Source organism: Pogona vitticeps, chromosome 3 (assembly GCF_051106095.1).
Source record: "Pogona vitticeps strain Pit_001003342236 chromosome 3, PviZW2.1, whole genome shotgun sequence".
NCBI classification, from domain to species: Eukaryota; Metazoa; Chordata; class Lepidosauria; order Squamata; family Agamidae; genus Pogona; species Pogona vitticeps.
In genome coordinates, this window is record NC_135785.1 from 224,418,951 (window position 1) to 224,434,384 (window position 15,434).

Sequence of the window (15,434 nt, forward strand, 5' to 3'; positions counted from 1 at the left end):
TTCTGGCAAAAGAGTCATGACTGCTGTCTGGAGCTCATATTTGCTGCCAGCAACTTCTTCAGTGTGATGGGTGTAAGTGAAACAAACAAGTACAGTATATTTCTGACCATTGTGTTGACTGGCTTCCTAGTTGACCAGTTCTTTATATATTCTTTATATATCCCTGCTCCTTGGTATCTCTTACAATATCTCTCCAATTACATTCTAGCCAACCAACTTCTGTGGTGATGCAGCAAACTGGTGTAGCTAAGTCAGACCTCTGACTGCTGGAGCCAGGATATGTTTTCAAAAGATCAGGGCCATCCTCAACTCCATTACAACCCCCTGGGCAAAATTCATTCTCTAACAGTACTTGTATCACATTCTGTAAATGAGATTGCCTTAACATGCCCTTCCTAACAATTAATTTAGAAAATAACTTGGGAAAAGTTAACAGCCCTTTTTATGCTGGTTGGAGGATTCTCGAAAGTGTATTTTAAAAAATAACACAAGTTATTTGTGTTTTTCTCTTTATAGAGTAAACCTTTGCTGACCTTAGCCCCCAAATTTATTTGTTTTAGCGGACAGGAGTATTTCATAAGTATAGTTGAGAACAAGATCACTGAAGTGCAAGAGCAAGTTCAATGAGACCCAAGTACAGAAGGTAACAAATTCCAAATAAATACAGAAAAATAGTCTTTGCATAGTTCAGAAATGAACATCATGTGGCACTAGTGTGCTGCGTGAACTGGCACACAACAAGCACATCAATCCACATTTTAAGTTGAAAGGTTGCAGCTGGAAAAAAATATATATATTTAGATCCAAAAATCTTACGAGGGAAAAACTTAGAAGCAGATTTTAGCATGAGTGTTAAAGTAGTTATACTTTTCTTTCCTCAGTCAGGCCATGCTCTAAAGTGTGTGAGTGTATATTTGAAGGTGGAGTGACTTATATGATCTGTCTTGGCATGCCATATCCTGTCATTCCAGACTGGGATGCCCCTTTATTACTCCCCATTTGGAGGCCGATGACATTCTGTCCTTGACGAAGCTGCTCTTCTGAAAATCCTCGACGATTCTTCTGTGCTTTTCTGGAAAGAAGATTGCAATTTTTAAAAAAGACGACAGGCCTATTATTTAGAATTGTCCACTGTAAAATATTTAAACTAAGTAACATGTCAGTTGGAACCATGTTGCCATAAATGTATGTTATGCTAGCCGTATGATGTCATGATCTAGCAATAGATATCTTTAGTTCAATTAACTTTAAAACTTCCTATTTATTTTTATTTTTATTTATTGTATTTATACCCCGCCTATGTCTTTCAGGTGCTGTGGTACTCTTTGGATCCCTTTTGCCTTTGGGAGCCTAGGGATGGAGGATGGAGCCTTTACTATCAGAAATTCCCCACCAGATTGCTACCAGTTTCCTATACTAAAGGCTCCTGTTCTGTCCCGAGGCTCCCAAAGACAAAAGGGATGCCATGGAGCCTCAAAACCTGAAAGGGTGGGGCTTTTAACTTAATCTAATCTAATTAATTAAAATTTAATTCAGTAAATTTACACCAACAGGATTTCAGCCATAATGAGACAAATGGTAAATAACAATTTTATGTTTTTTACCTTATTCATTTATCTTGGAATAATTCCAAGCCCAAATTCCTCTCTGCTTCACCCAAAACATCCCTCTCCATTAAGAAAAGAAAAGAAGAGAAGGAAAAAGAAAAGAAGCAGGTTTTTTTCCTACTGATTTCACTCAGGAGAGGTTTCTGAAACAGTTTTGTGGGAGCAAGGGGGTGGTATTTATCTTGCTCAACCTTATGAGGTAGCTAAGAGCTTGCTATTTTACTCTCTGCCAGTGAAAGAAGGCTGTCTCGGAGCCTCATGCTGGCTTCCCCAAATGCCTTGGGACATGATACAACACCATTCCCAGGAAATTTAAAGAAGTGCATATGGTGTGAAAGCACTGTTATGAGCAGTGCAGATTTTTCTTAAGGTTCTTGACCATAACAATAGATAGATAGAAAATCCTCAGCTGAACATATAATGTTGAATGAGAGAAGCAGAAACCACCTCAATACTCCAGAGAAATCTCTCTCTCAATATTTTGCAGGGGGACATATTTGCAGAGAGGAATTCAAAATATTCACCCTAGTTCTGTCTTCAGACATAGAGAACCATAGGACATCTAGCAAAGATAAAATTAATAATATAACAATTAAACAGAGACATGCACTGGTCAAATTATGCTTCCTCTTACTGAAATTTCTAAAGATTAGAAAAACAGATCACCTTGGAATGGTTCTATTGTTGCATTAGCCATACCCACAAAACAAATGGGGGGGGGAGCTCTTTTAGCGTAGCCAAATCGATGCAACATTTTTTCAGTGGCAGAGCTCTTAAGTAATCTGGCTACGATCCAGCAAAATACTTAAGTAAATGTCCAAATGATCTGCTAGATTAAGGCAAGAATGTGCAATACTGAGGGCTATTGTCCCAGAAGCTGGTGTTACAAAATGCATAAAATGCCAGCTTTGGCAAGATTTCTGGCCATTTTAATTTGATTTGTGTTTACTAAAAACCAGTGGTATACTGGAGCAGAAATATGGGAGGAACAAAGTTCTGGCACATTTTTTCAGCTGATCCTGATAAAGTGGGTATTAGTATTACTATTCCAGACACTATTGCTCTTTGTCTGTTTGTTGGTTTGTCCATCTGTCTACCCATCCATAACTAGTGTGTGCAGTTACTGATCAGTTCAACCACACAGACTGGCATGAGAAGTTCCCATACTGTACTTCAAAAATTTAGTCCTAAATCCCAGTCTTAAAGACTAGCTTTCATTACAGGTTCTGGATTATCTATTTTTACACAAGTTTGGGTGAGACCAGGGAGCTGGGAAGTCAAGTTCCTGATTGCACCAGAAAGGGGTGCTTTAGAGCAGTGATCCCCAACCTTGGGCCTCCAGATGTTCTTGGACTACAACTCCCAGAAGCCTTCACCACCACTTCTGCTGGCCAGGATTTCTGGGAGTTGAAGTCCAAGAACATCTGGAGGCCCAAGGTTGAGGATCACTGCTTTAGAGGGAGTGATCTGCCTTAAAGTGCCTCTTCCAATTGCCAGGAAACCTTTCCAGCCCAACCCCAGAAAGTAATAGTCATATACAGTAGCTGGACTAAAAAAGTCCATTTTGGGAATGGATCTGAGTTGAGCTGGAGCACATTTTCCTGTACATTGTGTGATCACTGGGAAATAGATCACACTGGCCTACTCCACAAGTGGTCCAACATGTGATCTACTTCCCCATATGATCACACCCTCAGATAACTTTAAACCCCTTCAGTACAGTGTCCTTATAACTTCCTGGAGGAGATACAGTACTGTGAAAAACGATGTATAGGACACAATGTATTTATTAATTTAGGATTTTGAAGACTTTTAAAAGGAAATGTTCATTTCTCATCAAGAAGGTGACTTTATGTGCCACATTTTTAGCAGTTCATTCATACCGATATATTCTGCATGTCTTTAAAAGCATACTCCTTTTTATTCAAATATTCAGTCATCTGGTAGATGAGAAGAACCTGCTCCCGCTTTCACACTGGAGTGTAGTGGGAAATGCTTCTGAGGTTTAGAAGCTTCAATGGACAATTGCTTGCAAGTTACAATTGGAAGCAAGTTGATTTGACAGAATATTGCCTCAGCAGCTTGCAACATGTATATGCATATCTATACTGCCCATATCCGTGTGCCTAAAGAATTCTGTGAAGAACTCTTTACCCTCATGGAAAATTTAGATTTCTGAGAATTTCCATGTCACATGCAATTTAATTGTCCTGAGCACTTATGTCTTTTGCAAAAAAAATCTCTTTGCTTTCTTCCCTGTCCCATTCAAAAGAGAAGCATTCCACATAGAATTTTATACACACTGGGAAACATAAAAAATGAAATCAGCACAACCAATTTCTTCATCTCTGCAATGTTTTTGCCATTTAATACTGAATGTATCAATGAGTCAGCTTTGCAGAATCTGCCAAAAAGTTCAAGAGGTTGCTTACAATAAAATGTTTTATTGTGACCTCTAGATCTAGGACCATAATGAAATGCTTGAAAAATTCCCGTCTCCCAGTATTTTCAAAGTCCATACAATGCTCAGAGACTTAAGGGGGTGGATGCAGTGAATGTTAGAATGTTTTCATTTAAATCACATATTTCCTCTAGTTCCTGAAAGAGATCTCAAAACAACCAAGGAATAGGGTAAGAGACACTTACTTATGGAACCAGGAAGGATCCCCTTTGTAGCATCCATCATCCCTTGTTACAGCTTCACTGCCTAAAGCCATTAAGGTTCTTTGTACAGCAGCCATATCTTTTCCTTTAAAAAAGGGAAGAGAGAGAGAATGAGAGAAAGAGAGACGCTCTTTATTGCTCTTTATTGCTTGGTTGCATTTTGGATGCTACTGTAGACACAAATTTAGTCTCAAAATGCTCAAGGCTTTATTACAGTAATAGGTTTTCCACTTCTCTCATGGGCATTATCAGGATTTCCCTCACTCAGGATCAGTTTGCAGACTGCTGTGTGGTTTGCATTTAAGTTACAATAGAGTTGGCAACATTGCCTATGGCGCTGAAGGTATTACAATAGGTCAGGAGGATGGAGATGGTTCTGGGCATTTTGATAGTCCAGCCATTTCAACACTCTTACCACTCCATTCCTAAAAGTATAAGCATTCATTCCACAGAGCCTTAGGTGTGGGTCCAAACAGGATCAACAATTGATATTTTCCTGTCTGGAGTGAAGAACAAGATGTCTCCCCCACTCATTCTAGATACAAACAGTTTAATTGTTCTTTGACACGAATGTCTGGACAGTGCTCTCCACTGCTGCTGAAGGCATCAGGCAAGCTTAGGGAGCACAGAGTAAGCTGTGTAGGACACATTCCTCTTCTCCAACATCCTGCTGCCACCTCCCACCATCTGTCATTTGAGGCAACCAAGGTTTCATCTGCCTCATGAATGTTTGCAGGGCCAGTTCTGCTCCCTCACATTCTTTGGTCACACCTCACAACTCTGCCCCAAGTCAATTATGGAAATTCTCACTACCACAGGGGACACTAGGCTGTTGTGCAAACATTCTTTGCCTTCCTTTTCTGACAAGCTCTCCATCCTTCCCTCAGCCCATCAATATACTAATCTGTTAAAGACAATCTTCATTACAAGTTATATTCCTATGCAAAACATGGTCCCAGACACTTTTCCTCAGTGTGCCTTAGGACCATGCACTGTCAGACAAATGTGTAAATATCAGACAAATCAGGTGTACTATACATTTCCAGGACAACTGTGAGGCACAACAAAGAGACTAGCGGCATGAACAGGGGGAGCAGTACCCATATAGACCCTGCTGTCAAATTTGGCATGTTACAATTAAATGTGGGGAAATCGAAATAAAATCTAAGGAAAACATTGGGTAAGTAACAACAGTATGCTGTTTACATTAGAAATGAAACTGCCTTGCCTCTCCTGCAGTAAAGTCACTGATTAAATCATCAAACTCTTGTGATGGCAGCACCACCAATTTCAGATGCGGGAAAGAGGCCAGGGTGTGTGAGAAAGATCAAAAACAAAGCAGAGAATAGGCATGGAATATTAGGACTACATATTTTGCCACTCTGGGAAATAGACCCACAGACCTACGGACACCTAAATGTGGCTCACCTGAAGGAAAGGCCTAGCTGAGAAGGCTTTTTGACCTAAAATAGGCGTAACTTTGCCCTAGCTTACTGTTCAGAAAGGATGTTCCCAGGTAGCAGTGAATCAGCTTCCTTTCTGAACAAGAAGCTAGAGCTGATTTAGGCCTATTAACTACCACAGAGTTCAAACCATCACATGTAGAGACTGTTTTCCAAAGAACATCCTCTAAAATTAACTAGTACAGCATAGGAGTGAAGAGTCTGAACTGGAGAGGCCATCTTTAACTGAAATTTCACCTCAGCCATGAACATACTAATTAGTCTTAAGGAAGCCACTTCATTGGCTTCAGGGCCTTGCCAAAACATTCTGCCACCTGCGGTAAAGCAAAAGATGATTATCCCACCCGATTCCACCTTCAGAAGTCAACTGGATTGGCTATTGTATCTTACTGGGGATGTGACATCATCTACCCCCTAGGTTCCCAACCTTTGTTACTCGGATGTTTTTGAACTGCAACTCCCAGAAACCCCAGCCAGCACAGTTGGTGGTGAAGGCTTCTCGGAGTTGCAGTCCACAACTCCTGAGTAAGCCAAGGTTGAGAACCAGTGATCTACCTCACCTCAGGGCAGCTGGCTAGCTTAAGACATGCAGGGCTGGTTGAGTGCAACATATTGTTTGCCAAGAGATGGACGTAGTCATGGGGCTGCTTCGGCACCCAATACACCAGCTCACATTTGCCCATCTGAGCAACCTCTGAGCATTCTGAACAATAGTAGGTCCAGCCCTGGCCAGTTCCAAAACTGAAATACAGAATGAGATTACTGACTTATCTTACTGAGCTGTTGTAAGGACATTGAAGTAACAAAGCTACAGACATAACGTATACAGTATAAAGAATTTTGACTACTTTGTGATGACTGCTTGGAAATGGGTGGAAATCTGAAAAAAGTAAAGTGACTGTAAAGTGATATTTAATAAGATACATCTCACGATATTGGGTGACTAAAATATAATAGTCGCTACTGATATAGTCATGTCACTCATTGTTGCCTGCTGATCAAGAGTCCCTTCCAGGAGTTCAAAGTCTGTACAAAGAGCAGCACAGTAGCAAACTCCACCTCCCAACATAGGCTACTGTTGTGCGCACAATGGCAAGATGTTCTAATGAACACAGAAATGGAATCTCCCTTCCCCAGTCCCGCACACTCAGTGTACACCCTTTGAACCCATGACAAATGCAAAGGCTTCTGGCAGAGAGCCTTCCCAGATTAGTTTTCCCTCTGTGTATAGTGTGTTACAAAGAGCAAATATGAGTGAAGTTTTAAAATGACTATTCAAGTAGTTGATCCCTATATAATCTAGGAATTCAGAATGGTCATCGATGAAGAATAAATCAAAATGCTATAAGAAACAGGATTTCATTGCTTGTATCAGAAGTCATACTTAGTTAGCCATGGCTGAACAATTTCTTCCAAGGAGGAATTGGTATATTAGTATTATTAAATGTAATTTTGTGGAAGGATGGCAGAGTCTCCATCCTGCCCATCTTGTCTCTTAGGGCAGCACAGGAAATGATCTCTGTGGCAGGGAGCAGAAACTGCTTTATCTTTCTCTTCTCAGAGCATGTAGCCACATTCTGCAGGGCTTTTAGCCTGAGCTCTCTCTTTGCTTCCGGCCCATCGCCATTGTTTCTCATCTAAAAATGTACTTCGGATACAACAGGCACTGTAAATGGGTTAGACAAGCCTGCAGGCTCATAATCTAATTTAAAACATAATAAGAACATAAAGGAAAAAACAAATCTTTGCTGACTGCTGCCTAAGAAATGGGGTTGGGGAGAGATAATTAAAAGTAATGGGGGAAAGGGAAGAATAAGTTGGTTGCAAGAAGTTATTTGTATTCATATAGTGTGCACTGCAAGAATTTATTTTGACTTACAACCGCAGAATGGACAGCTGCTGTACACATGCTTTTTCCTACACGGAGATTAACTCCTTGTGAGAAAAATGTGACTCATGAAAAAAGGTTTTAAAATGGCTACTTTTTTGGATGCTGTACACAGATACAAAGTGCTGAATATGTGGAACAATTCACTGCACAGTGGACAGAAAACATTACAGGAATTGACTCTAACTCTGGTTTTGAAGAGAGAGAAGAATATATGCAGGAAATAAATCAAAGATGGGTGATAGGAAATCTCATTTCATTTCTGGATCAGATGATGAAAATGCAAAATGTTGCAGGCCTGTGTTGACAACGGTTCTTTAAAGAAATGCTATTGCAGACAAGATTCCGTATTTCCCTCAACTCAAAATTCAAACCAAAGCTTGAAGTGTTAGAAACATTTCCTTCAATAATTCTTTGTAAACTTTCCTCATTCCCTGCTCTCTTGAAGTTCTGTATTATACTAATATATTTGAGAATTGAAGATTTATTGCCTACTGTTCAGTAGACAAAAATCTTCGGTTCTCACACATCTTATTCATAGTGGACAAAAGGCTAACGATATAGGTTTTCATTTATGTTATAAAAAGAGCTAGTCACCAATCTATAAGATGTTGAAAGAAAGATTGTATTTTGGCAATGAATGTTTTTAAAATAGGTATTAATGTTTAGGGTTCCACTGGGGGTTACTTCATCTCCCATAACTTAATAATCTCATTCATACATCATGACAAACCATACTGTGATTTTCTGTAATCTGGCTTGCTGAGATATATAAAAATGCATCTGCTAACAAGCTATGATTTCCTAATGAGCCACAAGCAGAAATTTCTCTGGTTTCTTTATGCTAACTCAGTTATCAAATTACATTTTATCTCATCTAATAGCAACTAGACCTTTAAACTCAGTTGCCAGCACAATAAGCAATGTGAAATCCTAGATTTCAAATTTTTGAGAAATGAAGATGTGATCAGTATTGTGAACTCTGCAAAACTCACAATCTGAATCTATAGTTTGTTGGCATACAAACAATGGTCTGCTTAAACTGTGGCTTGTTGTGACATTTGAACCTAAAATTATGTCTTGTAGTGGTTACATTTTTAGGTCCCAAGATGTCCTTGGACTACAACACCCAGAAATCCTGGCCAGCACAGCTAGTGGTGAAGATGTCTGGGAGTTTTAGCCCAAAACATCTAGGAACCCAAGGTTGGGAACCACTGCTCTAGAATATAACAGTGACATGGAAATGAGTTTCTTATTTCAGATACAACACAAACATTCAGAGGATAGAACAAAACAAAGATGGTGAAAAAAACCCCCACAGATTCTAAGGGGAAAACCTGGAGAAATACCATGACCAACATCATGTTGCCTAGTGTAGTAAATAACAATAGAGTAGGACCATTGAATAAATTAGGAGCCAATTCTTTCATATGCTCCATTGATTCAAATAGGCTTACTGTACATAAATGCAACTTAGTATGCTAGAGTAAGTTGCAGCTAGCATAGGCCCATTTGAACCAATTGGACTTATAGAAGAGTTGACTCACCAAACACCCATTAATTCTATGGTCCTGCTCTAGTGAGGTTTACTACAATAACCAATAGGGGTTTGGCACATGTTTTTCTCAGATGTTAAGTGTGGGCTGCTTTATCTCTTTGGAGGTAGAAGGCAAAGTTGATTTGGCTTCTAGTCCCAACCCATCTTCTGCTGTGACTTCAGACATTAGAGACACATGTTTTTTTCAACCCATGAGAAGTGGAGCATGCTCATTTCTGCCCTATCCATCATGACTTCATTCATACAAAAGTGACAGATCTGAAGAGGAGAGACTAGTACATAGGTATAGTGTTATGTATTAGCAAGTAAGATTCAATTAAATCCTAGAAGAATATAAATCTCCCAGAGAAGATAACAAGTCACTGGGAAAAACATGATAGCGAGACAGTGCGAACAGGAGAGAAAGATAATGACATTAGGGAATTTCCTCCTTAGAGAAATGCATGATTAACTTCAATTCAAGCAGCGTACTATTAAAAAAGGCAACCATAATTATATCCCTGTGGTGCTGTGGCTAAACTGCAGTACTACAGTCAAGCCTCTGCTTATGACCTCAGTCCGGTCCAGATGGCCTGAGGTAGCTGGCTCAAGGTTGATTAAGTCTTCCATCTTTTTGAGGTTGGTAAAATGAGTACCAGCTCACCGGGGGAGGGGGCAGGAGCAAAGAATTGTTTGCATAATTACACTGTAAACTGCCCAGAGAGTGCTTTAGCACTATGGGGTGGTATATAAGTAAAACAACAACAACAACATGCTTCAGTAAAATTTCATATATACAGACATATGTACCTTCCCATAAATCCACTGTCTGGAAAATATCTGTCGTTCGTACCCCATAGATTTCAGCTGCTTTCAAGAAGTGAGAAATTTGCTCCATTTGCTTGAAAGCCATCTTTGACTCGGTGACCTTTGGGATAGGTTCATTTCCCTTGGGATGTAAACTGTTTATTAACTTGCAGAGCAGCTGGGAGATTAACGATAGAATTGAAAGGATAAAAACCAATTAGTTCCAGCTCAGAAAACACAGAATGTGCATGTTACTTAGTTTACAGTGTGGATGGTCTGATTGCCATGCACAGATAAATATTTCTTTTTTTCAAGTCAATAATAAAATATCAGAACGATATATAAATTAGACCCATTCTGAACATTTTAAACAGAAAATATGCTTAAGTACTCTAGCTGAACTTTCTATTTCCACAGCTAGAACAAGTATGTATGGATGTACTCAAGCGGACAACATCAAATCATTTGCTAAAAGGTTATATAACAATTGACAGTTGTGTGGGAGAACAGAACACAAAGTGAACTCAACTGTTAGTGCTATCAATTTGGTATGCTGTTAAAAAGAATGTCACCAGCTAAATAATTTCCTAGTCAAACACCTTCCACACAAATGCCAGCATAATGTTTATTTAATAAATGAATAAACTACAGATTAAGGGCTTTAGAATGTTTTTTTTTCTGCACAAAGAGAGACCTGGACAAGGCAATTTTGTTTCTTGCTGGTTTCTTTAAAAAATAAGAATGAAAACTGTTTCCTTCAGAAAGAAGATAAACCAGGTATTTAAAAGCTTGCCTTTAAAAAAGACATCTGCTGTAATTGTAGGAGAAACAGCAATCTATAGTTACCCTATTACATAATCATCCATCTGTATACACATATGCTAACAATTCGTTCTACAGGCTTCTAGTTACAGTAAAGTATACATCGCAATACACACTGCACAATGTATGATCATATTCCAGTTAAAGCATTACTTTTAATGATTTCTACATGACTTATATCCAAATGCTGTGTTCATGACCAATCTTCTAGAGATAAGTGATTTGCTTTGACCGGTGTAGGTCTGGATGCAAACTGGTCAGAAGCAAATGCTACTGTCCACAAATGTTACTACATCTTAAAGACATAAGATGTGATGACGATTACTTACTGTTCCATCCATTAGCCATTTCTGAAAATATTGTCTTCCAGGAGAAGGACGTTCTGTATTTTCACCACACTGTATAATAATCCAGTCCACCAGCCGACCCTCCAGTTCTGGATCATATTTCTGCTCAATTTTCTCCTGGACCTCTCGACTTAAGCCATAGCTTGGTCCTCTGTTGGCCATCTCTGGGAAGGAAAAAAAAACCAAAAAACACACACCACTTTATTTAATTTTCAAAAGACAGATACTATTGGGAGTTCATTACTGAGCATCTGTTCAAAGCATCCTGGAAAGGGGACTCTAAAGAAAGTGTTGCAAGAAAGTCTGTAAGCATCACCAATAAAAATAAAAATCAGACTTTGCCCCTTTTTTTGCCTATACCTTACAATTATTTTGAAAAGCTTAATAGAGATTGTTTAAAAAAATCTGTTGCTGCTAAGAAGAGATGGTTCAGATTTACATCAGCAAATCCAAATAGTTTTTAAAAAAAGAAAAAAGAGAAGAACAGAAAGGTTTAATACAGGACAACTTTGGAAGATCCTATCAGTGATGCAGGCGAAGGTCTCTTCAGCACTGATCCAGGTCTGGAAATGCGGAGAGCATCGAAGCGAGATAATTTTGATCCTATTTAAGAAGAGATGGAGAAGGCTGCTGCAGTGTTTGGCTGTTCTTGGTACTGCTGCTGTGAAAGCATCGTGATTTGAAGAAAGATGTATTGATTTGATTTTCCTCGCAGATGAGGAGGGTCAAAGCAGGGGCGTTGCTAAGTGCTATTAAAGAGGCCCTCCTACTCTGTCGTAGGCAGGAAGGGAGTCCTGTTCCTCTCAATCAGATGCCACCAGCTCCTTTGCTGTGTACACCTCCACTGCTGTCAGTTCTCTTGTCATTTCGGCTGTGATTTTGTTCTCTGCACTTATACTGCAGCCGTTGTCATAGCGCCCAAGAAGAAAGCTGTTAAAAATACTCTCTGGATTATATCCATCAGTGCAGGTTTTTTCCCCTCCCCTACACAGACTTTTCTTTTCACTCAAGACAAATAATGCCCGGGGGGGGGGCAGAGATTGCATATTCTAGGCTTGAGAGGAAGACTATGGCAGAATGGAGAAAAATTAGTGAAATGTGTCTTCACTCCAAAATGCCATTCCTTGCTGGTTACCACCACCTCCGAATATGAGGCAACAGATCCCTGCAGTACAGACAATTTTATATTCTCTGGAACCTTTTGAATTTTACTGAAGGTGGACACATTTATGCTATTCGGTATTAAGCAAGCAGAAATACTTTTTTTTTGTTTGGGCTGGGGTTTTTTTGGAAAGGAAAGTGGCCTGCTTCAATGCTAAGATGAGCTACAAACACCTCCCCCCATCAGAATATATAATTGTGCAGCATGTATTTATGTGCATATATGTCTATAATAACAACTGAGATGTGTAAGTGACATATTAGAAGGTTGTAGCCAATCGGACTCTGTCTAGTACTAGCCAATGGATGTTTGAAGGGGTTAACTGGCAGATAGAAGTGAGGTTTATTTCTGTTTGTCAGCATCTAGGCTTTGACTGGTATTAATACATTACAAAAGGAAGCTATTATGAAACTCCTACAAGTCTGTCAAGCACAAATCTGTACCAAGTAAAATGTTCAAATACTGTTAGTTTATTTTTTTCAACTTTTAAATATTCTTAAAGATTTCCCATGACTAAATGAATATTATTTTAACTGTTACTACAAACTATAAATGTATACCAAATGAGAATCTATGGCTTTTTTTTATATTTACACTTGATCCGCTGTGTATGTAAGCTCTCAAACATTTTAGCACTAACCCCCCCACCCCACTCCCCACCCCCATGCACACACCAGTCAGGATACACAGTACCTGAGATGGGACACTTTGACAGAAAATTCCACAGGCATCTCTCATTAGTTGTTGTTGTTGTTGTAAGTGGCCAATCAAATGGCCCACTCTGTCTGCAGGCTTGTGATCTTTATACTACTGTAGTCTTTGTTGTTATGCATTGTTTGCTGAGATCCTCCTTCTAACAACAGGTTGAGTTCTAGTACATGCTTTTGGCCTGCAACACCATCATCCCTTACTGTTGACTATGCTGAACTGGGGTGATGGGAGTTGTTCACTAACATTTTAAGAGCCACACTTTTCCCACCCATTCTAGAACATCAATTGCTGCCTTTGCTTCCTGAAGCATTTTGGCGAGAACGTGCTGATACATCACATGTAGGGAAGCTGAGCTTGGCAAATGTGTTTGTATGATCTGAATTCAACCTAGAACTACCAGAATCCCCTCAGCTTCTGGAAACTGTAGTCTAAAATAGTTTTTTTTCAAATAATGTGAAAGAGTCCCCTGGTCAGCACTGTTTTAAGCTAGGGAAATATATCTTCAAAGTTTCCAGTTCCACATTATTGAAGCATAACAAACAAACAACAAAAGCCTTCTCTACATATAACATGGGCAAAGCAAGAGGAAGTCTACAGTAGTTTTATAGGTGTAAGAGGGTTATTTTCTATCTATTACAGCAGGCATTCAAAAACACAATGCCTTACACATTGATATTTAATCATGTGAGTAAGCTGTTTGTACCATTAGCTGCCCAGAGTAGACTATGTCTGGATGGGTGGCATATAAATAAATAAATAAATAAATAAATAAATAAATAAATAAATAAATAAATAAATAAATAAATAAATAAATAAATAAATAAATAAATAAATGTGAACAGGTATATGAAGTGACAGAATAGTTTCAAGTAGGCAGAGGTATCAGACAGGGGTCCAATTTATCTGTTCAGTCTGTATGCAGAATATATCATACAGAAAGTCAGACCAGATTTAGATGCAGGATGAATGAAAATTGGCAGAAGCAACATTAATAATTTAAGATATGCAGATGACACCATGTTACTGGTAGAAAGCAACAATGACTTGAAACTACTTTTAGTTAAAGTTAAAGAAGAAAGTGGCAAAGCAGCCCTGTAGTTGAACATTAAGAAAAAAATCATGACTACAGAAGAAATACACAACTTTAACGCTGACAATGAAGAAACTGAAATAGAGATTTTGTATACAGTACTTTGGTTTCACCATAAATTAAAATGGAAGCTGCAGCCAAGATATCAGAAGACTAAGAATGGCAAGGGCAGGAATAAAGGAATTAGAAAAGACTTTCAAAGTATAAAGATGTGTCACTGGAGATAATCTCCAAGGTCATCCACACACTTGCATTTTTGTATGGGTGTGAAAGCTGGATACATATGGGTGGAAAGCTGGACAGTAAACAAAACTGATAGGAAAGAAATGATTTGTTTGAAATATACTGATGGAGGAGAGCTTTGAAGATACCCTAGACTTCCAGAAAGATGAACAAGTGGGTCCTAGATCAAATCAATCCTCAACTATCTCTGGAGGCAAAAATGTTGAAATGATGCTGTCCTATTTGAGCACATAATGAGAAGAGAGGATTTTCTGTAAAAGACAATAATGCTGGAAAAGGTTGGAGGAAGGAGGAAAAGAAGAATACTGTACTAAATACGAGATGGATTAGCTCCCTAAAGGAAGCCATAGGCTTGAGTTTGCAAGAGCTGAGCAGGACTGGTGAGGACAGCACATTTTGGATAAATGTCATAAATCTCTCATTTATAAGGTCACCATAAGTTGAAGGCGACTTGACGGTACATAAGAAAAGCTACTTGTTTTGCCATCTTGCTCATCAAAAGCTCTCTGAGATAGAAAGAAAATAACACATTAACTCGTAAGGCTGAGACTTAAGCACACTTATTGTTCGGTTCATTGACCTCAATACATACCTAGCATTTTGCTGCACAGAGCCTTTTAATTAAAAAGTTCCCTTGTTCAAATCTGTGACACTGCCTAAGAAAACAACAGCAAAAAAAAAATTATTTTCTCATTCCATTTTCAGATTTGCACAGTCAAACCTCCTCCACATGGTTCTTCCCCTACCCCGGAAATCTGATGCTACACTATGAGCTCTCCTGGTTATTATATAATTATCAGTCTCTCCTGGGCTTGAACATATCAAAAATTCAGTGGGTGACCTCATTTGCCTGCAAGCTTTCTGCATTACGTACTGATACATTTTTTAAAAGGCGCAAATACTTTATTTTCCATAATCCAGTTCTTTTAAAGCTCATTTCAGTTCATAAGGGACGTGGTGGCGCTGCGGGCTAAACCACAGAAGCCTGTGCTGCAGGGTCAGAAGCCCAAGCAGTCGTAAGATTGAATCCACACGACGGAGTGAGCACCCGTCACTTGTCCCAGCTCCCGCCAACCTAGCGGTTCGAAAGCAT

General features: G+C 39.1%; 1 protein-coding gene across 3 annotated transcripts; it reads right to left on the reverse strand.

Moving 5' to 3' along the window:
* Positions 1–495: 495 nt before the first annotated feature.
* TAGLN3 (transgelin 3) lies at positions 496–13,086 on the reverse strand. 3 transcript variants are annotated; one of them, XM_072993948.2, is made up of 5 exons: positions 12,991–13,086; positions 11,118–11,299; positions 9,970–10,144; positions 4,254–4,356; positions 496–1,072 (listed from the first exon to the last, which is right to left on the reverse strand). In XM_072993948.2, exons 2-5 carry the CDS (start codon positions 11,295–11,297, stop codon positions 931–933), a joined length of 600 nt encoding a protein of 199 aa, XP_072850049.2. In that variant the 5' UTR covers positions 11,298–11,299; positions 12,991–13,086; the 3' UTR covers positions 496–930. The 3 variants fall into 3 exon arrangements, with proteins under 3 accessions (XP_072850049.2, XP_078245970.1, XP_020665709.2); XM_078389844.1 differs by lacking the exon at positions 12,991–13,086 and adding an exon at positions 11,906–12,950; XM_020810050.3 differs by lacking the exon at positions 12,991–13,086 and adding an exon at positions 11,636–12,950.
* Positions 13,087–15,434: the final 2,348 nt, after the last annotated feature.